General features: G+C 42.7%; 1 protein-coding gene across 1 annotated transcript in view; it reads right to left on the bottom strand.

The window, feature by feature from the left end:
- The window catches only part of unc13c (unc-13 homolog C (C. elegans)), a gene marked incomplete at its 5' end in the record, with an annotated part of 241,227 nt that overhangs the window by 149,033 nt on the left and 65,887 nt on the right, over positions 1–26,307 (bottom strand). The window contains 3 exons of the mRNA XM_084046368.1: positions 12,483–12,646; positions 13,702–13,823; positions 21,411–21,580. Coding sequence (XP_083902494.1) covers positions 12,483–12,646; positions 13,702–13,823; positions 21,411–21,580 — 456 coding nt within the window. The remainder of the gene's footprint in view (positions 1–12,482; positions 12,647–13,701; positions 13,824–21,410; positions 21,581–26,307) is intronic.

The raw sequence follows: 26,307 nt of genomic DNA, 5'->3' as shown, positions 1-26,307 counted from the left end.
ACATTGCTGACATGGGGTCCATATGGTTTAGCCCACCTTGAAACCATATGGGAACTACGCTGGCATGCAGGCTGGAATGCAAACGCTGCATCATACCTGTAGTGTGTAGTTTGATGTTGTGTGTGTAGCAGATATACCTGCAGTGTGTAGATCAATGTCCATATGAAAGTCAATGCCCAGCAGTGTTTTTTTTTCTCCAGCAGAGTTTCTAGTGTCTCTGTCTCTCTCTGGAAGAGGTTGCACATGAACTCTGCAGCCGCACTGAGACGCTCCAACACAAACACTCTGACATTAAGCTGCTTCACACAACAAACATCAGCACCACGCTGCTGTTTGTCCAAAAGACACAATATCTCCTCTCCCACCGACGTCATGTGTTCATTTATCGACAGCCGTACAGACTCCTTTTGACACATTTTACCTGGTTTATCCAGCTCTCACTGACTCTCCACATCGGGCTGTTATAGCGCCACCATGAGGCTGATTAGAGAAATCTCAAGTGGAATTTCTTCCTCGGCATAGTGGGAATGTGGGTGCAAAGTTGCACGGAAAGTGCATGCTGTGTTCATAATGTGAGGCATTTTGGTCCAAACGGAGCAGTCCTGCAGACTTTGGAAGCCATTTTAGCCAATCAGGATGGAATATGAAAAATCTGAAAGGGCTTTTTTTGTTAATGACTGTGGAGATACTGTGTACCGATTTGCGTGATGTTTGGGCAAAATATGTAGGAGTACTGTGAGAAAAGGTGTTTAGCAAAAAGCGGCCTCCTGGTGGCACTGTAACAGGGCCATGTGAAAGAAATAGGGCAGAGGTTCTGAATTGGCATCCAGGGAGTGTGTGTGCACAGTTTCGCTGCGATCAAGTCAACGATGTGAGAGATTAGCTATCACAGACGGACGGACAGGTCTTGCGCCATGCCTTTCGGCCTGGCGGAGACAATTAAAAAACGAAAGTAAAGGAAATTACCATTTCTGCAACAAAAGTAGTCAACAAACTATACTATAAAAACATTGGCCACATTGTCAAATAATCTAAGAAAGAGGCAATCATGTAGAAAATAGCCGATCTACAAGCTTACAAAGCCTGTCAACGTGAGGAGTTTCGAGCTTGTAGATCTGCTATTTTCACAATATTTACTTGTGGAATGGAGTCAAACAGAATGGGGGGGTGGCCAGATCAATTACGTTTTTTTGGGGGGGGGGGGCGGCCTGAAAGGGTTGATAAGCACTGCTCTAATTGGAGCGAAATTATCTGAAATTACTACATGACCATAATGCAGCCTAACATGCGTTGCACGGGGCGGTCCTGCCATTACGTTAGTTACTGTAGTTGCTGTGGAGCTACATAGTTCTCCAGAAGACACACACAAACATACACCATCTACAATGGACTAACTGAGCAGCAATATTGACATTCACCACACGAACGTGCATTGTTGACAAAGTGATTGCACAGCCGCTGCAGCCTGCAGGCATGACAACCACGTTCGCGTTAGCTACATGCCACTATCATAGCTCCCTGTCCGTCGTTGCTGCGACTGAATGTGATGGCTACAGCAAGCTCTCTGCGATGCCATTGTCTGGAGACTGATCCTGGCATGACACGACCAATGAGAGTGAGCGCTGTCGTTGTTGCTAAGATACGGTGGCGTCACTGCCCCATAGCTTGTAGATCTCTCACACATGATTGGCGTAGGCTGCGTTGCCAGGTCTGACTGTTTGTATAAGCGATTTTGGGCTTATTTGGGTGCACTTTTGGGCTCGTTTCCATAGACCACGGCAACGCTTATTTCTTTCCCGTGACCGATGTGGCAAAAAAAGGTGCAAAACGAACCATCCGGAAGTAAAGTGCGAGATGAAATATATAGCACTTTTTGATTATTAGAGAAGGAGACAGATGTGAAGGTGGAAAATGGAATGTAGGAGATTATATAGTTTTTCATGAGCAATTTTTGTAGCAAGTTGTGAGTGAATTGGGCCACTCCTGTGGGTGGGGGGCTGATTAGAACCATTGGGGTTTGGGAAGGAGACGCTCTCTGTTTGAGTGGAAAGATATGACCGCGCAGAGGAGGGGGTAAGCCAACTAAGCCTATAGAGGGCGCCATTACCCGCAGCAGCTCTGGTCAAATGTCCATTCATAAAAGAAATGATCTTCACCGGGTTTAATGAAAGTAGATTAAATTATGCAGTTTGTAATACCTTGTTTACTCAATAAAAATGATTTGTTGGAAGTTGGATCTGTTTGTATATAATAGCAGCATTATGCCTATTATGCCTATAATAGCAGAATTATGGCTAGCTAACTCCCGAATATAACAACAGAGTGAACGGCGCAACAATTCGTTTCCCCCAGGCATGCGCAGATTGCGCATTCTGCTCTGTGATGATGTCGCGCGGAAATCCGTCTATGGAACAGAGCCTTCGTTAATATCATTGGTAACACATGTGAAGGAAGTAAGGAAGAGACCCAATTTCTTTCCAATGTGGCTGCTGTGCATAGAGCCTATTGGCTCCTTTCTTACAAAAAGGAGCAGTGTCTCTACTCCGAGTCTCTCACAGATGAATGATCTTCTCACCATGCCAGCCAGCCTCCTGAGAGAACCCATTTTGGGCTACTTGTAATCTGAAATCCCGCTCTTTCGGGCATGAATTGTCCCATATCTCACGACTATAGTTGATAAGCAGGAACGAAGATCGACCGGTAGATCGAGAGCTTTGCCTTATGGCTCAGGTCTCTAAACCTTATGGCTCAGGTTTCCACACATGTCGGGTGGAAACCTCATATCTCCAAAACTGTTACTTTCAGGATTCTAATTAAAAAATAGCAAAAGTAGCAGATTGATAAGCTCAAAGCGTGGCTCTTCGTGTAACGTTTCAAGCTTGCAGATCTGCTATTGTGTGACGCTGTAGTATGATCAAGTAGAGCATTATTTTAAGACAAAAAATGTTAAAATATGGATGCAAGGTTTCTGCCCGACAGCAACGATATGTATCAAATATCCAATGTTGCTTGCCACCACATAATCTATAATATTAACTTCAGTACAAGTGGCACATTAAGGTGGCTATGTTTCACTTTCATTTTTTTACTGGCTTTTATAACCAAAAGGCTTCGCTCTCAAACCTGATATAGACAACTAAGAAACCACAAGGAAGTGGAAAACATTTCCAGAAAGACATAATTTTGTGCATTTATAGACAGACATTGTCACGTTGTGGTTAACATTTGTACGTATTAATTCGTAAATCACAAGAATTCATGTGCCAAGTTCAAACCGGGACGAGAAAGGGAAACTTTTCTTTCCATACAGAAAGGGATAAATCTTCCCTCTCTACCTCAGCCTGCTAGAGCTTGTAACAGCAAACAAGAGGGGTGCGTGGGTTGACACTTCTGATTCTGAGATAACGCACGCACGCACGCACGCACGCACGCACGCACGCACACACACACACACACACACACACACACACACACACACACACACACACACACACACACACACACACACACACACACACACACACACACACACACACACCATCTGTGACAAGAACTTCCTCGCAGTAATGAACTGTTGGAGCCTTAGAGGCGTTGGTGGGGTCTGGGTGAGCAGCATATGCTCATTGTAACACTGCATGTTTCCCTGCTTCACCAAACAGTGTGGGAGAGACGTATTCCCATTATAACTCACTAATACATTTTACAGCTCATCTATCAACAGTTTGGTGGCAGCCAATTACATTCCTATTCAAGCGAAGCTAAAAGATCTCTGCATCAGTGGAACGTCACATGCATACTGTAGGTACATTGGTTCTCAAAGTGGGGGTCCTTGGGGGGACCATAGCGCGGCACTATAGCGGTGCTCATAGCGTGGCACTTCGGGCCGCAATAGGAGCTTGTAGATCTACTAATTTTGAAAAAAAAAAAAAAAGGTTTTGAAGCGAACATTTTTAACACAACTCTTTGCTTCTGGGGGTCCCTGGCACAAACTTTTTTCAGATGGGGGGTCCGTAGCCAAATACATATCAATTTCCTTGACTTGAAAAGGTTTGAGAACCACTGTCATATAGAGGTGGACCAAAGGCGCTGGCCGTGTTGCTGCGGTCAGAAGCGCCGTAGCCTATTATGTCTAATAAGAGACATCTGTGATTTACATGTCACCTTACATATATGCTACATAATTATGATCTTTACATATCAACTTAATAATCACATGCTCAAGGCTCCTCAGTTAGGTGATGTATTATTTATTTAAATTGCATATTAAACTGCATACTAAAGCAAATGACTAGGGGCTCCGTGCGCTCTCTGATCCCCAGTTGGATATTCATGATGACCTTACAGTAGGTACAGAGACAGATCAAGAATTCCGGGCATGGGGCGTCCACTGGCCTAGCGGTCCAGGCGCATACCACATAAGCTAGTGATGCAGCATGACAGCGTGTCGCGGGTTCGATTCCCGTTCCCGACGACCTTTGCTGTATGTCTCCCCCCCATCTCTCTCCCCATTTCCTGTCAGCCTACTGTCCTGTCAAATAAAGGCATAAAAGCCACAAAAAATATCTTAAAAAAAAGAAAAGAATTCCGGGCATACTTTTTGAGTAATTTGACCTTTGGTACTTGAATATTGGATGCCAATACGTTTGTACTATTACTCAAGTCAATTTTGAATGTAGGACTTTTACTTGCAACAGAGTATTTCTGCATTATGCTATTGATACTTTTAATAACTAGAGCTGACACCTACGCCGCACCGCCAATCCGACAAATATGCCCATGTATGGAGATCTCTGCATATGTCAGTCCTTGTCCCTTTCATGCCCATATGGAGCCGACTGATTTGTTTGCACCTGATGCCATGACGACACATTGAGGTTAGACAATACACTCCATATTTGGGCGTAGCTGCATTGGGAACTCCTTTTATGGTTATGGCTTGTCGGCTGGCCACTCCTCCCTTAAAGGAGTAGTTCACCCCAAAAATGACGTATTTTCTATCAATTGCACACCCCATGAAGCCTTGAATTCATGGGATTTTTTTTTTTTTTTTGTCGCATTCCTGAGCCAATTTGATGACCGCCGGACTCAATTGACCTGCATTTGAGTCTCCGACCGGTCATCAAATTATTAGCCTGCCCCAGCGCGTCTGATATCTGGCATAGAGGGGCGGATTCAAAATCTCCGGAGAAAACAGCCGGGGGCTCCCATTGGTTCACAGAGCTGTGTGCCCGCCCCCGCCCCCACCCCTCCTCCCCCAATGTGCAGCGTTGAGAGCCCTGACGTCACAACATTTGGAGCGACGCCCACTGCACTCTGGTTGGTTGGGGAAATGAAAGGTTGACTCCCACTTCCTATGCCAGGAATGTCAACAGTCCGGTCCAGGCTTTCTTTTTGAGCAAAACGCGAAGGAAAATAAAAGCCTGAAGATTGAGGCTATCAAATTATTGGTTTAGGAATGCGACAAAAACTAAAAAAAATCTCTATGAATTCACGGCTTCATGGGGTGAGTAATTGATAGTAAATAAGTAATTTTTTGGATAGAAAAAAAGTATTTTTTGCACTATTTTCAGCGAAAGCTGAAAACAGAAAAGCCGCTAGAACAGAGCCCTGAGGGACTGTGGTTAAGCCAATTTTTTATATAAAATAAAAATAGGTCTTCTTCCACCACTGTCTTCGTATGCCCTCCTTAACCTCATCCTCTGCACATCTATCACCGTGACAGGAGTGTACACACATACACACGGTTGGAACTGATCCTGATATTTCTGTCTCTGTCTAATGTCAGGGTCCATATAACTGGAATGACAGTTTTCCTCGTGTCCTTGTGTGTAATTGTGTTATATATGGGCACCATGTATTGAGTGGCTGAGGCAAGGATGAGGCAAGGATGCTCAGTATGAGGCTTTGTCTGGGAGCATTGCCAGGGTTAGCCACTTTCAACCTGGTGTCCCTGTTCTGGGCGTGTCATTTTAGGAAAACCTTTTCAAACATTAACCCATTAACCCATTCAATCCGCATCGGTGTCATTTTAGATTTGGGCTATAACCATCATTATATACTTTGGCTATTCAAAAATAGCAGATATACAAGCTCGTAGCGCGGCACTTGTAGATCTGCTATTTTTGAAAAATCGTGAAAATGTGTGCCAATCTTTGAATATATATTTATTTTCTAAAGCGAAGATTTCTTCTGGGGATTCTACAATGTTCTAAATCCTGATATCAGTGGTATCAGTGGTTCTCAAACTTGTCAAGGACCACCCGAAATTATATCTATTTGGCCACGGACCCCCATCTGAAAACATTTTGTTCCAGGGCAAAGATTTGAATGAAAAATGTGTATAAATATTCAAAGATTTGCACACATTTTCACAATTATTTTTCAAAAATAGCAGATCTACAAGCTCATAGCTCAAAAAGTAGCAGATATACAAGCTCATGCGCTTTTTTGAATAGCCAAAGAAATCTAAAAATGACACGGATGCTGTCCCGGTCTTAATGGATTAAGACCCGAGGGCGATTCTATAAATTCCTTCTAAATCAGTAGTTCTCTTTTTCGTGCCAAGGACCCCCGAATTTATACATACACATTGGCTGCGGACCCCCATCTGAAAATGTTTTGTGCCAGGGACCCCCGGAAGAGAATATTTGTGTAAAAAAAATGTTAAATTGTGTTAAAAATATATATATTTTTCAAACACTTTCAAGATTGATCAATATGTCTCAAAAATAGCAGATGTACAAGCTTTTCGTGCCGCGCTGTGAGCTTGTATATTTGCTATTTTTGAATAGCCAACGCTAAAATCTAAAAAGGGCTTAAACTGGTTAAAGTTGACATGGATGCATGAAGACTTGTGGGCTCATCTAAAAGGTTCCTCAAACTTCATACAGGTATAGGTACGATTATGAGGATTTTAATTCTGTTATGCGTATGTTATTTTATATCTGGACAGTATGATTTAATCATTACTGTATATACAGTAGCATGATGGGGATATGGTATCTATCTAGACTTCCGAGCAGACCAATTAGGGCTTTTTTTTATGTATGTCCTCCTCTTAAGGGTATGCGAAGATGTGAGTTATGGTCTTTACTGTATCATTTACCTCAGGGTGGGACAGCTGGGGGAAGTGATTCTCAACCTTTTTCATTTCAAAGACCCCCCAGTTTAATACGATTTTTTCTTTCTTTGAGACCTGTACACTCCTCTGTGTAATTTAAAATCAGACGGTACAAATGGAACCAACAGGACCTTTATGGGTCCATTTGGTTCCATTTGTACCGTCTCAGAATAACAGACCTTTATCTCCACAAGGGCTGATAGGGACATTAATAAATGGATATAATAAAGAATCAGACATGGAATATACATCCCTCCAATGACAGGATAAAAGGACAGGGCTGCTAGACGGTTCATAGTCAGACAATGGGATAATTGTGTAGGTAAGACATGTTTATTGTATGGTACATGTTGGGGTTTGGTTCTAATTTAATAACCTTCTCGTGCCAAGGACCCCCAAAATTATATTTATTTGGGTGCGGACCCCCCAATCTGCAAATGTGTTGTGCCAGGGGCCCCCAGGAGAGAAGATTTCAGTTAAAAAATGCAAAATTATTATTATTATATAAGAACATGTTCAAAAATAACAGATGTACAAGCTCGCAGCAAGGGAGGAAGAAGTGGCCCAATTTCACGCCAATATGGCTGCCGTGCATAGGGCCAATTGTGCTTTCACTCAGCTTCTATAGTGTATGTGTGCATACGGTACTGTGTAAGCCTGTGGTAACAATTATGTATGTGCGTGCGTGGCTGTGTGCGAGTGTGGCCACGAGCATTCGTACATAATGTGAGTGAGTGCATGAGTCCACGCGTGTGTGTGCATGCATGTGTGACTGAGATAGCATGTGTGTACGTGCGTATGTCTGTATCTACAGTACCACAACCAAAAATGCCTACAGTACATTTATATTCAATGCTGTAAGCTAGGAGCACAACTATAGCAAAGATTGCTATAATTAACTTGAGCAGAATTATTTATGAACTGTGCAGTATAGAAAGTGGATCAGTAAAGTCACTTCAATCAATATACCCGGAAGAATTTTAGACACAATGGGAAAATGCACATTGGCATCAGTCAGTCCAATTCCATTGCATACGCATTTTATAGAATATGAAGAAAACCGAACACAATGAAAATATATGGAATTTGTATTTAAAAAAAAGTGTTTGATGGACAACTGTCATCGATTTTGAGATATCTTGCGAGTTCATTCTGATCTAGGGTTCCTCCTGCAATCTGCCTGTTTGGGGATTTGATAACTAGTGTGAAATATTGTCATTTTGGCCTCGGGGTGTCGCTAGAGGAAAGGGCGCGGGGTGACCAAAATCAATACATCGGTTCAGGGGAGCATGCATAGCAAATTGCATTAAAATCCAGTCAATGGTTTTCAAGATAACTTCCAAAGTGTTGGAATGACCGACTGAACTCCGACAATCCTCGGAGCCCGGCTCCTAGCGGTGCTAATAATGCTGCCTGCTGATTTTGACACCAAAATCCATTTGTTATGAGGTTTTGGAGGTGCTCAGTCGATAAATATTGCACAAAAGCTTGTTAGAAATGACAACTGACTGCTGTCTTTGCTTCGGTTCAATGCGCCAGAGGTCCTTGGAAGATAGGACCAAGATGGTGAATTTTCCATTTTAAGAGAGGGGGAAATCCTGTGTGGTACAAATGAAATGTTTGGTTGAAATGATTTATTACAGAGTCCACACCATGTAATCAGAACCAAAGGGACACACATGCACACACACATACATGTTCATGAACAGACACACACATGTACAAGCACACTCACATGTGCATGCATTGTGCACACACATGCAATACTGTAGTATTGTGCGCACACGCACACACACACACACACACACACACACACACACACACACACACCAGCCGACTTGCTGTCTCTCTCTCTCTCTCTCTCTCTCTCTCTCTCTCTCTCTCTCTCTCTCTCTCTGTGTCTCTATGTCTGTCTCTGTCTCTCTCTCCTTCTCTCTCTCCATCTCTCTCTGCCTCTCGCTCTCATCGGGAGGCCTAATTAATTACTCTGCTTTCAGACTCCAAATTACCCAGGAGCACTTGGGGGAGGCGAGCAGAGAGAGAGAGCGAGAGAGAGAGAGAGAGAGAGAGAGAGAGAGAGAGAGAGAGAGAGAGAGAGCAATGATGGCATCAACTCAATCCCCATGGTGCTCTCAGAGCGATGCTGTATCTCCCCAGCTCATTTTCAAAAAAGAGAGACGCCACTTCCTGTAGCCTTGAGCCCTGTGCTAGTGCACACATACACACATACTATACACACTTCAGCACGTGTACTATATACACCCCCCCCCCCCCCCCCCCCTCACACACACACGTCAATTTGTGCTTCCAGGGGGGTTGAGAGAGACGGTAAACGCGAGGAAAAGAGGAATGCAAAAGCAGAGACTGAGAAGCAGAGCTAGACGAAGAAAGGGCAAGAAGAGTGGAGGATAGGTAGTGTGGATGTAACCCTATCGGGTTAGGGTTAGTGTGGTGGTACTTGAGTGCGAATTTGAGGAACTTTTATTTTACTTGGGTTTTTAATGTTTTTATACTTGCTACTCCACAACAAATATTGTACGTTTTACTCCACTACAATATTTTGTAAACTTTAGTTTCATGCTACTTTGCAGATTTAGCTTATTAATACAGAACATGACTTAACCACTTATGTTATACTTCTATTCAAAAATAGACGATCTACAAGATCTCAACGCAACGCATTGAACGCTTGTATCAGCTATTCACGAAGTGTGACAATTAAAAAAAAAAAGAATAGTACCTTGACTTAGGTACTGTAAGAATATTTTGATATAATGTTGTACTTTTACTCAAGTCTAATTTTGAACACAGGCCTTTTACTTGTAGCAGAGTGTATTTACAGTGTGGCACTGCTTTCTGAAGTAAAACAATTATCTGAGAACTTCTTCCACCACTGAGTGGAGAGTAAATGCGTATATATGTCGGGTGGAAACCGAGCAACGATATATTATAGAGGTATACTGGGTGTGTGCCGGATGCCTTTGTAGGCGTTTAGAGATGCATCCAAGCCCATCATGTCAGGAGCGATTGGGAGTCAAGGTTCCGTGATGGAGGGTGCAGGGAAGGAAAGATAGGAATCCTTTCATAAATTCCTGGTGATGCATAATAAGCGAGGCACGCACGGGGACCCCACAGCATTAACTCCACCTCCGCTAGCTAGTAATAGCAGCCACTTACAGCTCTGCACGTCTGCACTCACTCCCATAACCTAGCGGCTGCATGCTAACACATTCCCTCATACACTGTCTGTGAACCGCTCTCATGTTGTAACAAGGCCATCACATACTGTAGCAAACGCCACAGCCGGCTCCCATCACAAAGAAAAACAATTTATTTTTGCTGTCGGGCAGAAACATTGTAGCCTACGGTTCTGTATGTCTACAACTGTTGAAACTGCTGAAAAAAACATAAATGGATGAAATACAGAGATAATATACAAGGTTTCTGCCCAATTAGCGATGCATTGAAGACGGTAACCACTGTTGTATTATGTATTACAGTCGTGTCTCCAATCTATAATTCCATGCCATTTATTGCAAGTAGCAGCAATTGACTGCAGTGCTGCTATTCCACTTTTAGTACATTCATATTGTGTTTGTTTGTTAATAGATTGCCAACTTCGCAACACAGGGCACACGCCTTCGGGCTGTTGGAACACCAAGGCCATGAAAGATTCATCTTGCAGATTTCAGTTTTTAATTGGTGTACACTCAGGTGCATTTCAGAAGAACAATTGACCCACAACATCTTTGCACTTGCACAGCAAACACCAAGGCATTGTTTACAGAGTCAAGTGGTTATCACTGAGAGGTTTAGCCCTGTAATGTCCCAATGCTTTTAAGCCCAGTATCCTTATTGTGGGGAAAGCTTTCGCAGAAAATAGCAGATCGATGAGATTCGCTTGACGGCTCTGGCCAGACGTGTGGGTATAGTGGGAGATCTCCAATCATCTGCGGCCCAAAACAAACCTGCCAAATGCTTTGAAATGTTCAGACCCAGTTATAGTAACGAGAACCATTTGAAGTCTCTATAGCTGAAAGAAGCATTTAGAGACTGACTTAACCCCCCAACCACTCCCCAGGAGCTGTTAAAAAAAGTCACCCACGCACCGCTTCTAATAGCGGCGACTGAATTCCGGGTAGCCTATATGCAAATGTCCTTGGCAAATACCCCAACTACTACAACAACAACAACTACTGCTACTACTATAGTCTACAGTGAGTAGCTGCAGCAGTATCTATGGAGGGTAGATGCTAGCTTTGATGCATCATGACACATTATTTCACTGCGTTTCGCCATACTGGGCAGACTGGAGAAACTCTTTGGTTTCTTTTCTAAAGCTTATACTTTCCAGTCAATTTTAAGGCAGTGTAGAGCAGTGGCTCTCAAAGTGGGGTCCGGGGACCCCCAGGGGTACTTGGGGGGGGGGGGGGGGGGGGGGGGCAAAAGTAGTTAATAAAAATAACAGATCTACAAGCTCACGGCGCGTCACTTTGTGCCGCGCTGTGAGCTTGTAGATTGCTATTTTTTTAACTTTTCGAAAAAAAATGAAAATCTTTGGAAAAGTTTGAATATTTAGAACATTGTTTTACATAATTCTTCTCTTCTGGGGGTCCCTGGCACAAAACCTTTTCAGATGGGGGTCTGCGGCCAAATACATACAGTATGAATTTGGGGCTCCTTGACACACAAACGGTTGAGAACCACTGGTGTGTAGAGAAACTAAGGGTAGACATATGGAAGACATGCAGTTCCAGTCAGTCTCCAGCTGGATGTGAAAGCCGGTGACGCTATGATCACCTGGTTGAGCAGATAACCAGACAACACATTAGGTGTTGAAGTATCGGAGATGATCAGATAACCAGAGTCACAGAGAGACGGAGAAGGTTAACCAAATTCGCATCCCTATTCTGGGCATGTCAAGATAGCCAATCATTTGGCAAAAAGACAGGCAGACATTCGGTGAAAATGGGCAAACACCTCAAAATGATTTGATCAAAATGATTTGATGTACAGGGGAAAAAAGGAGGGGCCAAACAGACCCCCGGAGGACCCCGGTCAACTAAATATACAGGCCGGGTTTATTGGGTCAGAGATTGTATCCCTGTAATCAATAGGCCCTGAGGTGGTTAAGAGGTTTTGTTTCGCCCCCCCCCCCCGTTTGCGATTGATCAATCAAATTTAGACTCTTCCAAGACTCCGCCCACGTCCTCCAAAAGTAGATTGTGCTGAGGAGACATTTTTTACAGCTCCTCTTCCTCCTGCCCTCCTCTGCTCATCCCCTGTTTTTTCTCCTCCCACTCCAAGACAGTGACGGATGAGGCTGTGTGGGGGCAGGGTCATAGATCAGGGCGGTACTCACGTCATGGCCTGATAGATGGACTCCACGCCATATCGCATGGCGAACTCGTCCACTATCTCCTGGGACACGTCGTCGAAGTAGACTTTCCACGCCTCGTCCCCTTTCACCTGGGGGATCTTCACCGCCCCGCCGTTCTTCACCTCCGTCAGGTGGTGGAACAGGTTCTGAGGGTGAAAGATAAGGACCCGGTACCGGCTGTTAGAATCATAATTGATGTAAGAGTCGTGCGGCTTTGTCAAATAGGACCGGGAGCCACTTCTGAGTTGCAATCTCAGTTTTTGATGTGACTATATATACTGTAACACGTCTCTATTATTATGTGTGCCTTTCACAAACAAGAAAACAAGATAAATGTGATCGTAATAGTTTGGTATATGACAAGTAGGATACAGTATGTCTACAGTTTTGTATGTGTTCAGGAATGCAGAGAGAAGAGATACAGTAAGAGCAAGATCTCTACAGGTATTTAAGCAGTCACAATGCACCTACAATCAGAACCACGTCTCCCTTCGACCCTGGACAACTGTTCCATGAAAGTTATATAATTCGTCACTGTCTGGCAGAAACCAGCTAACTCCATTTTTCAGCTTTTTAATTTTCTTTCATAAATCAGTGCTATTGAACACCCTTTACGTCTGTGTGTTGGTTAAGAAAATATTGAACCAATGAAAAGTATTAAAAAGCGCTTCTGACAAAACTCCATAGACCATATTCACACGGCGTCCATTTTGGAATTTTACATTGAAAGTGCCACCCCATTACCGTGGCAACCGGGGTGGCACTTCATTGACTTAATAGCAACATGGCCGGCGTGTGAATATGGTCTATAGGATCCCCAAACTATCTGCTAAACCAGCTAATTCCACCAAGGGGGGGTGTGGAGTGAGCTGGTTTTACTAACTCCAGACTCCACCCCCTTTTGACCTCCAACCTCATTGTGAGCATGGAGGTCCATTCATCTGTTCTTATCAATGATGGACAAAACCTCCTAACTCCACTTTTTATTTCGTTTTGTTTTGGGTTAGCTGGTTTCTGCCCGACAGCAGAGATAAACCACATATCCTTGTAGTTTCTGACAGCTGAAAAGAGAACTAAAACATGTGAATCTTCAAAGCAGCTCCTCGAGGAGGACGGTGGAACAACAGTTGATGAATGGAAACGTGTGCAGCTGCCCTGCTCTCACACCGAAAGATACGTTATCCCGACGTGTCTACCGTACCTCATGCAGACAGGTGTACTGGCCGTGGGGCGGGGCCACCTTCTCCCTCTCCTCTCCCTTCATCTCCACGCTGATTTTCAGGCGGATGGCGCCCGACACCGCAGACTTGTCAGTTCTCTTATCTGCAACACACAGAGGCCATGGCTGTTTGAGTTCTGCTGACAAAGGCCCATACTGCCGAGATGTGTTTGTTTTAGAGCGCCGCAGAAGCATTAACCTGTTTAAGCCGGGAACGCATCTGTGTCATTTTAGATTTATATATTAAAACAAAAACAAAAATAGCAGATATACACTCTGTGCCGCGCTATGAGCTTGTAGAGTCAAGTGTCTTGTAGTTCTGCTAAATTGTGAAAAGGTGGGCAAATCTTTGATTATAGAGATTTTTAACAACATTTTTAACGCTTTGCTTCTGGGGGTCCCTGGAACAAAACATTTTGAGATGGGGGTCCGTGGACAAATACATACATCGTATCAAAATAACTATTAGGATTTAGAAGACATGTTTAGAATCCCCAGAAGCAAATATTTGAGTTAAACATGTTTATAAATATATTCAAAGATTTGCACACATTTTCACGATGTTTGAATAAAGTATAGAATAATGGTTTAAGTGGTTACACATATGTGTTCCCGGTTAAAATGGGTTAACAAGCACAAAATCCAATGCCAGGCGAGCGCACACATTCATTTTGCTCCGTGCCTTTGCCTTGTCTGAACACCTGTCTTTCTTTGTCCCTTTAATTCACACTTTCCATTTCCAGTATAGGTTAGACTTCTATAATAGCCTTTTCCCTTAAAAAGCCCTGTGGCGATACTACTACTACAGCTCATTCAGAATGCTGCTGCCAGGAGATCTAGGCATACTTGTTGGGGGAAATGAAGTCGTAAGAACAGAATTATGTATTTGTGTAGAAAACAAAGAGACACATTCCGTCGCCGAAGTTCTTATCGCCACAGCTTTCAACTCCAAGATTGTCTAACTAGCTGAAACACCACACAGTGGTGGAAGACATACTAGTTGTTGTTTTTTTACGATTCTACAAATGCCTTCTAAATCAGTAGTTGACGGAATTGATATATATTTGACTGTGGACCCCCATCTTAAAAATGCCTTGTGCCAGATAAATTAATGCCCAGAAGAAAATATTTGTTTAAAAAAAGAAAAAGAAAAAAAAAAGTTCAAATATAGCAAATGTACCAGTAGATGTGAGCTTGTAGATCTGCTATTTTTGAATAGCCAACACAAGAATCTAAAATGACGCAGATGCTTTACCAGTTTTAATGGGTTAAGTAAAAGTAGCAATACCCGCAATGCAGAAATACTCTGTTACTATAATAAAAGTCCTGTTTTCAAGATTCGTCATACTTTTTCAGAAATAGCAGATCTACAATTATTTTTTGTTTTATTACCACAATCTGCAAGCAACATACCATGGACCGTTTTGAAGAAATGATGTCTGAGGAGGTTAGGAGGTACGAACACCTCTATAAACACCACTCTCTGAGGGACTACAAACACACCAGATGGCAATTCATTTGTGGAGTTAAAAAGCACACACTCTGTCCGCTTAAGAGTGTCTGTCGCCAGAAATTGAGAAATCCCAGAGACAAAATTATGAATTATGTCAAAGCACGTCCGAGGCTGATGAAAACACACAGCGGAGAGTCAGGTGGCAAAATAAATCACCATTCCAGCACTGCATAATATAACTGCATAAACGGTTCAGCACTCAGAGTGGAGCCGCATCGCGTATAAAAACAATTTCATCCTCAGAGAACTTGTTCGGCTTCAGCAAACCGTAAAAAAAAGAAGAAAAAGATTCAACTGCTTTTGGAGTACGCTGTCAGCTTTACTCAGGGACTGGTCAGTGGTGTTGGAGGGCTCTATAAATACTGTACAACTTAATGTACCATTCTAGAAAATCTGTGAGTTGAAAAAGCAACATTTTGGTTGATAGTTTGGTAGATAGCTTAGATTACAAAAAAATACTTATTTTTATGTACTGTATGCTGTCAGAAAGATGAACATTTTACACCAGTTCTAATGTCTCTGCATTGGCTGCCAGTGTGTTATAGAATTGACTCTTTGTAGAATTAAAACAACACATGGTGAAGCAGCATTCAGTTACTTACTATGCTACATAATATAGCTGATATAAACTTCAAAAAGAGCTTAGATCTTCCCCAATTCTGGGTATTTCTTTATCTATTTTTAAGATAGACTTCTCTGTTCACCTCTGCCTTTCTGCTGCTAATACTGTGAAACCAAACTGCACTGTGACCGTTTCTGCCTCTTATTGTTTTGTATTTGTATTGTTTTGATTATGCTTTTCTCTTTGTAATACTTTTTTCTTTGTCGTTTTATTTCTTCTTTTTATTGATTTTATTTCTATTTTGTGTGTATTTTATGTGAAAGCACTTTGAACTGCTTCAGTGTATGAAATGTGCTTTAGGTCTGATTATTCAGTGGTCAATATTGAGATGACAGATTATTTAACATGATTACTCATTGACTTTGGAAACATCACACATTTATTGAACTTGGTGAAGGATTTTCTTGAACTTTTATCTGTCTTTTTATCTCCTTTATTGTTTGCTCATAAACCACTTTGTACTTGAACTTCAAGAGGATTAAATTGGTCGTATTGCCTTGTTGTGCACACACCACTGAGTAATACAATACATTTTGCTCCGTAATGCATTGTTCTTTGTCAGACTCCTTGAAACCAAAGTGTTTCCAAACAGATGAATTGTTTTTACTTTACTTGTTGACCAAGGGCTCTCTTTCTGTCATCTCTGTTTAGCTGAACTAAACAGCCTATAAACTGAGCGTGAGTTTGTGCTTTTAGAGAGGGAGGGGCGACAGCACACCGCTGTAAAAAGGGTGCGCTGGATTTATAACACAAGACAGAATGAGAGCATCCTTGCGAAACGGATTTTCTTGTTTTCATAATCATTGGAAGCCAAAATCGTAATTTAAAATAAAATGTGATTAATTGAGCAGCCCCTGGAAATAAATTTGCCTTTCTTTGTATTGCCTTTCCTTCATAAAGTTTCACCTTATATAACCTGACTCTCTAGCTCAGTTGTTCATAAACCTTTTTACCCAAATTGATATGTATTTGTGCCAAGAACCCCCATACAAGATTCAAGATTTTTGTGAAAATAGCAGATCTACAAGTACATAACTTGTAGATTGGATATTTTCAAATAGCCAATGTGTAGGGTTAAAGTGATTAAAATAATCATGATGCTATATTAACTAATTTTGCTGGGAACCCCCTGAAACCCCCTCAAGGACCCCTGGGGGTCCCCGGAACCCACTTTGAGAACTACTGCTCTAGCTCCAGGTCAGACCTTTTATATGTGACTGAAATATGTCAGAGTTAAAATAGTGACCCAACTCTAATAACGAGCCAACTCTTATTCTACCGCATGGTTAAGATATACTGATCAACTGTCTTATGGTCTGTTCTTGATAGGTTCTTGATATCAACGCTGTCGGTGGAAACCTTGAATCTCCAGATTTCAACGTTTTTATGTTTTTCTCATAAATGAATGCCCTACTTCATCATACTACGGTGTCACACAAAAGTTGCAAAAGTAGCCGACCTACAAGCTCACAACGAGCATGTGTTGCTCGTTGTGAGCTTGTATATCAGCTATTTTTGTATTCATTTTGGAATTATTTTTTTCTTTTTTTATACGAAAGTGGTTAAGTGTGTCTGTTCCTGTGGGTGTCATAAATATTGAACAAATGAAATGTATTAACAAGAAGTAGTAACTAAATAAATAACCACATTGGATCCATCGGAACACAGGTTATTTTTCCCTCCCATTTTCTGAAAAGTAGCATATTTGGACATAGAGTACAAGGTTTCCACCCGAGAGCAACGATATTAATGTCAGAGATGTCAGAGTGTAGCCGCGTCCTGCTCTCATAGCAAAGTTCATCCCTCTGACCCACATGCACACACGCACTTACTGTACATGCACACACAGCAAGTCTGACCCCACAGCAGAAACTCACAAGCGTTTTGAGCTTTTAGATCGGCTATTTCCACAATATTTGGAAAAGGTTTGAAAATATACTAAACATTTTCAACATGTAAATGATTGACAGTTATGCAAACAATAATTGTGATTATCTCAGTTAACTGTGATTAGGTGATTAAGTAATAATTGTTACAGGCCTACACACACACACACACACACACACACACACACACACACACACACACTTGTGTATTGACAGCCCTAGTTTGTCCCTGCTGAACTACCGTCATGCCTCCCTGCTCTTTGATCTACTTCCTTGTACCTGCAGTCTATTGTTTACACTAAAGTGAAGCTTACAGTGCAACCATACCTGGTCTTCGGTCTCCTTATTATTACTGGTGTCATATCCAGCCATATATGGGTATACGACACACACCCACCCACACACACACACCCTGTGTGCGACCTCCTGACCTAGAGTGTGGACAACAGCTGCTGTAACCTTGGTCTCTCTCACACACACACACACACACACACACACACACACACACACACACACACACACACACACACACACACACACACACACACACACACACACACACACACACACACACACACACACACACACACACACACACACACACACACACGTGAGCTCCCCGAGTCTACAGATGTGCCCTGTGACCCCCATCCACCACCCCCCTCCCACGGATCTCCCTGTTTCCATTAACCTCAGACCTTCACAGAGAACAGCCTGCAGGGGATTCTGAAGGAAAAGAAAAGTGGATAGAATGTTGGGCTGGTCATTCTATCCACAATGATACATCTCTGATCCCTGAGCGATATCATGAACCTTCCAGACCTCTCAGGTCATCTGGGAAAAAAAGGTCTGCTTTCCGTCCCTGGAATCTAAACTAAAATGTGAAGCAGTGTTTAGTTTTCATGCACCACATATCTGGAACAAACTCCCAGAAAACTCCACGTCTACAACAAATCTCAGCTCTGTTTGTTTGCCGCTGCCTTTTATTGAGATGTTTTTAATTATTCTTTTGCACTGTCATTTTTCTGTCTATTCTTCTTTAATTTGTTCTTACTGTATTCAAATGTCTGTTTTTGTGTCCTGAATAGGTGTTTCCTTTTAAGGAGCTCACACGCAAAGCGAAGCGGCGCGTTTTGAGCTTGTAGATCTGCTACTTTTGCAATTTTTGTATTTGAATCCTGAAAAGTAACAGTTTTGGACATGAGGTTTCCACCCGACAGAGAAGATATGCATTATAAGGCCATGTACTCCCACTTGACATTTTTGATCTCTGGGACTGCAATCTACACTGTCAAATCCTCAGTGTTACAGTAACTCCGACAGTGTATACAATCTTTTAATTTTTTCACTTTTACACCGGAGTTACTCGGAGTTACAGACCTGTAATGGTCCATTTGGTTCCTAACCATCCATCATTTACAGTAGCTGGGGACCCCCTGGAAACCCTGCAAGGACCCCCTGCGGGTCCCTGCACCCCACCTTGAGAACCAGTACTCTAAGTCAGTGGTTCTCAACCTTTAAAGGCTGTGACCCCCTCAAAATAATCATATTTGAACTGGGGACCCCCCCTCCCTAATAAACATTTTGGAATGTATTGGAAGGCATTCAATTTAGTTCGACTCAGTTTCACAAACAAATATTGTGAAAATAGCCGATCTACAAGCTCACAACGCCTCACGTTGCGAGCGTTGTGAGCGTTGTGAGCTTGTAGATTGGCTATTTTCAATATCTTAAATTATTTGACAATTTGGCCAATATTTGACCAGTTTTTTTTAATAGTTTGTTCATGGTCTTTTTCTTTGCTTTTTTATTGTTTTGTTTTAGGTATTAAAAAGGTCTTAGAAGTCCTTAAATTGTAACTTCATTGTCATCTGCCAAATCCCCCCCCCCGCCCCCGCCCCCGGCCAAATCATGTGGGGACCCTAGGGGGTCCCGACCCACAGGTTGAGAACCACTGCTCTAAGTCACCACTCAATCACAGTTTAACCACGCCCTGGCGAGTGAGCTGCTCGCTCATTCCATCCACTGTTTCCAATGTGAGATGAGTTCCCCCCAGACCTCTGCAGGCAGAGTGGAGTGAGAAGACGAGGGCTGGCCATGCGAGACTATCTCTCCAGTGACCAGAAAAATGAAAATGAAATTCTAAGCTAGAGAGATGAATGAGAAATATGACACAAAAAAAAAGACTGAACCGGGTTTTGTAGAGAAGAGAAGAGGCGACTTTGAAAGAGAGCTGAAGTATCTTACGGAAGAGAGCAACTGGAGCAGGATCGGACCAGGCGTCGGAGAGGGCTCTTTAAACATTAATTGTGGACATTATAAAAGGCCCCGTGCGACAGTACGGGGCGAGGGAGGGGTCACTATTACTGGAAATTGCTCCCGTTTAGCTGGAGAGGCAAACAAAGAGTGCATCCGCTGGTCATAATAGTTCAACAGAAGTGGGGCTCCCATTATGCAGCCGTTTATCCTAGCATGGTCCTCTGGAGGCAGAGAGGTGGGGGCCGGTTAGGCTCGTGCGAGCGAGGAAAGACGGATGAGACCTTGAGGTGACGGCAAACATGTCCGTCTCAATGCTGGGGATCTGGGCCATGGGCGGAGGGAGAATCAAATGAGCTCCCTATTATCAGACACCAATGTCAATACTTCAAAAAGCTATACTTATGTCCATGAAAACCATTAAAACACGACTTTAAGAGAACTCTGAGTTTAAAGGTGCAGTACTTGACATGTATTTGGTTAAAATGTGTCAAATAGCTCTATATTATAATATGAATCAGCCATAGAGTGTTTATTCAGTAACAGGGGTCTCCTCAGCTTTTGAGCAAACAGAAGACTTTCAGGTCGGGATACCATTTTTATCCAATCAGGAGAGAGATACTCATACAGGATAAACAAGTGAAATTGGAAGTGATGACACAAAGATGTGGAACTGGAGAACACTACAACATTTAAGAACAATGGGTTCTCTCTCCTGATTGGTTGAAATTGGCAACCAACATGAAAATGTATTGTCTATTTGTTAAAGAGCTAGAGAGACTGGGGAGACCCCTGTTATTGAACAAAACCTTGATAGCAATGAATATTATCAGAATGTAGAGTGTTAACTAAAAAAACATTTTATGTTTTAACAAAATAATATCACTTCCTCTACCTTTAAATTAAAACGTTTGAGAGCCACCGCTCTACAGCAGTGGCTCTCAAACTTTTTCATGTCGAGGGCCCCCAAATTGACACTTATTAGCCCCCGGACCCCCATTTGAAAAGAAATGCATGCCAGGGACCCCCGTAAGAGAACATTTTTACGGCTCCAGCAGGGATTCTCAACCATTTCAATTTCAAGGACCCCCCAGTTTGACATGCATTAGGGCTACGGTCCCCCATTGAATGGTATTTCTATCTCTGCTACCCCTATTTATATTGTAAAATCAATGCTAATATAACTCTGAGAGTGTAAAAATGGAACCAAATGGAGCCGTTAGGGTCCATTTGGTTCCATTTGTACACTCTCAGGGTTACAGACCCTTAAGGGTCCATTTGGTTCCTAACTATGCATCATTTAGCTGGGGACCCCCTGGAACTCCCTCAAGGACCCCTAGGGGTCCCCGGACCCCACTTTGAGAATGAAATGCTTTACAGCGTGTTGTCGTCGTTGTCATTGCTGTTTACGTACCCAGGTTGTACCACACGTCCATCTCTCCGCTCAGCATGCGCACCTCGATGATGGTCTGGCCCAGGAAGTCATCCGACTCGCGCTTGAAGTGCTGCTTGACCCGCGACTTGATGTCGTCGTCCTCATCCCACACGCGCACCTTGATGCGGTCGGTGGCGTTGTGGCACTCGCTGTGACGATAAAAAGACAAGCAAAAGAAGAAACAGCACTTCAATTGACTCATTACGTCGAGCAGTGTTGATTTCGTCGACTAAAACTAAAACCAAACGAAAAATGGCCGTCGCCTACCTTTTGCTAATAGACTAAGACTAAATATATTGACAATTTCGTCAACAAATACAAACCAGACTAAAATGTTACATTTGTTACAAATGTTTCATATAACTCCTACAATGTTCTTTATAAGATGGCACCGTTTCTGTGTACTCACTCTAGTGTCTCATTGGTGGACAGTGTACAGTTAAGCAACCTGCCTACCAGTGACATTGTCAGTGGGGATTCCAAGCTAATAGAAACTGCAGGCTTTCTCTTCTTGGAAAGTTAGCATTCTATAATAGAAGCCTATAGAAGCATTCATAAAAAGAAAAACATAAAATATAATAAGAAAATCATGTCTGAAATGACCAAACCTGCCTACAGTACCACGCAGAAGGAAGGCAGGTTTCTGAACTGTCCACAGCCCTCCTCTGAGACACAGAGTGAGTAGACAAACATGGTGCCATGTTATCATGAGCATTAGTGAGGGCCAATTATATGAAAATAGTTTGAAAATGGGTGAAATGGTCCTAAGTATAAAAACTATATAATGATCAGAGTGCACTTCTTACACCACAGATTTAAATGAGGGAACCTGCACTGGGTGCATGTGTGTGGGAATGTGTGTGGGAATGTGTGTGTGGGAATGTGTGTGTGTGTGTGTGTGTGTGTGTGTGTGTGTGTGTGTGTGTGTGTGTGTGTGTGTGTGTGTGTGTGTGTGTGTGTGTGTGTGTGCGCGTATCAGTAAAGTCAAATTCAAGCTGACATACTGACAGCCTATATCAGCCTAACAAGCTGCTCCCACTGCATCCATTCACAGCACGTCATCACAAATCACAAGGCTGCTGCACAGCAAGGAGCACAACTGGGAGGGATAGCATGTTCCTCTGCACATGTTAAAATGATCCCTTGCTAATAAGCCTCATATGCCTTGATACATTAGAATTGCCCTCTATAACTAATATTAAAAATTAAAAACACCTTAAATATTTTATTTTAGGATTAGTTCATCAAGCATTAGTTCACTCAAGCGGGGCAATGCCCGTCGAACGTTGATGATGTAATTTGTCCATGTGGGGTCTAGCCCTATGGAATGCATGTGCAAATAAAACGCAAAGAAAAGGAACCAAATGGACCCTCACGGGTCCATTTGGTTCCTTTAGTACACTGTCAGAGTTAGATAAACACTGAGAATTTCACAGTGCAGATTGGGGTCCCAGAAATCAGAATCCTTTGATCAAATGGGGGGTCGGTGAACTAATGCATGCCAAACTGGGGGTCCTTATGACAACGTTTGAGAATTGTTGGTCCGCTCCCTCCCTAAGACCAACATGTACAGTAAAGGGGTTGGCAGTGACAGGTGCTATACAAACATAGGGGGAGTTGGAAACGACTAAAGTAGGGAGAAAAGGGGGGGAAAAAACAATTTAACAGTTGATTAAAAAACAATAATGGTGTGGGTCCCATGTGGATCTTAGAACTTCATGGGGCGAGTCATCAATGACGTATAACTCCTTATTTGGGCCAGGTTTTCAAGCCCAATCTGACCCCTCTTTGACTTCAATTCAGAAACTATAAAACATAAATATGTGAAAATCAATGTGTGGAGGTACTTCCTTGGCACTGCCTTGCAGCATGCACAAGAAATATGGCACTGAGAAGTCCACTGGTAAACACCGGACACACACACACACACACACACACACACACACACACACAGATGCATATACTGTACACACGCATGCATGCACACTAGAGGGGCACAGATCTCAGTTTTAGCCGCGGTTGTCGCGGATAACCGCAGTTTGGGTGGATTTGGGTCAATCAAATATAAGTATTAATTAATATTGGATAAACCGCGGGTGAAATAATGCACATAATTATGTGACATGCGGATGATGCAGTCGGTGCGGACCTATTAGGATGATATAATCAATGCGGATGGATGGCGGATGGATAATGAACGTATACACACGGATTTGGGTGACGAAAACCCCCATCCGCGCATCTGTAATGCACACACACACACGCGTGCGTGAACGCCTTGCCACGCTTCGAGCTTGTAGATCTGCTACTTTTGAAACGTTTGTGTGACACTGGAGTATGATCTAGGGCATTCAAAGAAAAAACACACACGCGCGCATGCACACACACACACACACACACACACACACACACACACACGCACAAACACATACACACCCACACGCTGCCCTAGACGCCTGAGCCCTTTGTCGCCACACCGTAAAGAGGCCCCATTCATTGTTTTCTCCACTCACACAGAAGCACATTGTCATTTATTTTAAATGGCAGGTGCCACTTGCAAGTTGTCATTTACCTGTTAACCTCACGCAGACAGCGGGGGATGTGTTGTCATTTACAGAGAAAAATGCCGGCACTCACGCTCTGTCCTTCAGGTTAACGGAGGCGTTTCGGCTCTATGAATTCATCAGCGTAAATGATTCAGGTGATTACACTGATGAGGGCACAGAGGCGAAAAGTGTCAGTTCAAACCATGTTGCCATTACTAAATTAAAAGTAAAATAAAAAGTGCCGAAAGACAGAACGTGAGTGTCAGTGGTGTAAAATAACGAAGTACATTTACTTAAGTACAGTACTTAAGTAACATGTTGACGTATTTGTACTTTACTTGAGTATTTCCAATTTCCAATACTTTTACTCCACTGCATCTCAGAGGCAAATATTATACTTTTACTCCACTACACTTATTTGAAAACTTTAGTTACTAGTTACTTTGCAGATATGAATTATTCCATTATAAAACCTACAATAACCACTTTAAGCCTATTTTATACCGAGGCTATTTGAAAATAGCCGATCTACAACGCGGTGTGAGCTTGTAGATCGTGTAATTTCAAACTTTTTAGTACTTTTACGCCCAAGGCGTCCCCGGTGGGAATCGAACCCAGGACCTTCTAGCTGCGAGGCCACAGAGCTACCGACTGCGCCACCGTGCCTACAATTTAGGCATTCAGCAGTAATCTAAGATCATAGGTAAACTGAGAACCTAGCATCAGTCTAAACAATATAATATCCAAAAATGATAATCACAGAAACTATAGAATGCCAGGTAAACAAATGAAACCTAGCAGCATCATGTCTAAATGACATGCTAAATAAATTGCATTTTAAGAGTAAGACTGCATGGTCGTCAAGGCTAGGTGAAGTGCAACGGGCTGAGGTGGAGTCTGAAGAGGTGAGTCTTCAGATTACGGCGGCAAATTGGGAGTGAATCTGCAGTTCTAACTGCAATGGAGAGTTTGTTCCACAGTTTGGGCGGCAGGTGAGTCAGAAGGATACAACATCAATGACAGCACACAGATGTGTGGGGGAGGAATTAATTGGCATAACAACTAAATTGGGGCGGTAAAAAAGAGAAAAACGTGTCGCTCTGTGACGCGTCGTGAGCTTGTAGATCTGCTATTTATGACATATTTAGCGTTCAACAGCAATGACGACAAGATGGGTTCAGATGAGGAATAAATGAAAGCCTGACAGATTGCACTTTGATCTGACTTCTTTGGGTGCGACAGATAGACAGACTCTGCGGTATTATTTTAACTAATCCTTTTCTAAGTGCTGGCTGCCGGTGCACTCGTCGGGGCATTCTGCTCAGCGCCGAGCATCAAAGTAATGTATCGCTCTATTAATCTACAGCGCTGTAGTGTATGGTAAGGTACGGTACGGTACGATGGGGAGGAGAGTTTTATTATGGCTATCACTGGAGTCTCATTTCAGGTATGGATCCAAGCCTGTAACCACCATCTGAAAAAAACACTCTTGTTTGTGTCTCTCACGCACGCACACATACGCACACACACGCACACACACACCTGCATCTTATTAGCACCGTATTACATTAACGATGGTAATTACAGCGGGTGTTTGTTTAGGTCTATCAAACAATGGTGTGGTGTTCTCCTGCACCTAGCCCCTGGCGTGCCTCCATCATGCGCGTGCGTGCGCGCACACACACACACACGCGCATCATGTGCACACTACACTACAGTATCTCAGCCCTAACATAAAATGCCTTGAAGTTTCTCAGCATCAAAGTTATTTGCATATTAAAAATTCAAAGGTCTGCATTTTATTTGTGATGCATGATGTGTAACACTACAACACTACACAAAGACAGGCACGTACGGACGCACTGAAGAACAAGAGTAATGCACGTTAGAAAACCATGGTTTAGTATTAAACTTGCATGCATGCATCACAGAATTAGCTGATGCGTCAGATGTCTAAATAAATAAGATCTCTCTGGGGCTGTTCTTTAAAGCTTCATCCATTATAAAAAAATTAATACAAATTAAGAACAACTAAACCTAATTCATCGGCTAATGCTGTTTGTTCCCAGACCTGGAATAAAGATGTACAAAATAATCCTTCGCATTTGTTGAAACCTGCTTGCATTACCAGATAAGCATCACATTTGAAAGTAAAAAGCTTTACTCAAAGCTGTAGACAACCACAGCACTACATTTGTCATCATGAGATGTTTGTTTGTTTGTGATTGTGTGAAGTTGCCTGACACTAATACACACTGATTGGATTAACCACCTACTCTCTATTCCATAGGAAAAAAAAGCAGATCTACAAGCTCACAACGGGCCACATC

The sequence above is a fragment of the Gymnoscopelus microlampas genome (genome assembly GCF_963454915.1).
Source record: "Gymnoscopelus microlampas genome assembly, chromosome: 1".
Lineage (NCBI taxonomy): Eukaryota > Metazoa > Chordata > Actinopteri > Myctophiformes > Myctophidae > Gymnoscopelus > Gymnoscopelus microlampas.
This window is presented reverse-complemented; position numbering and strand designations above follow the sequence as displayed.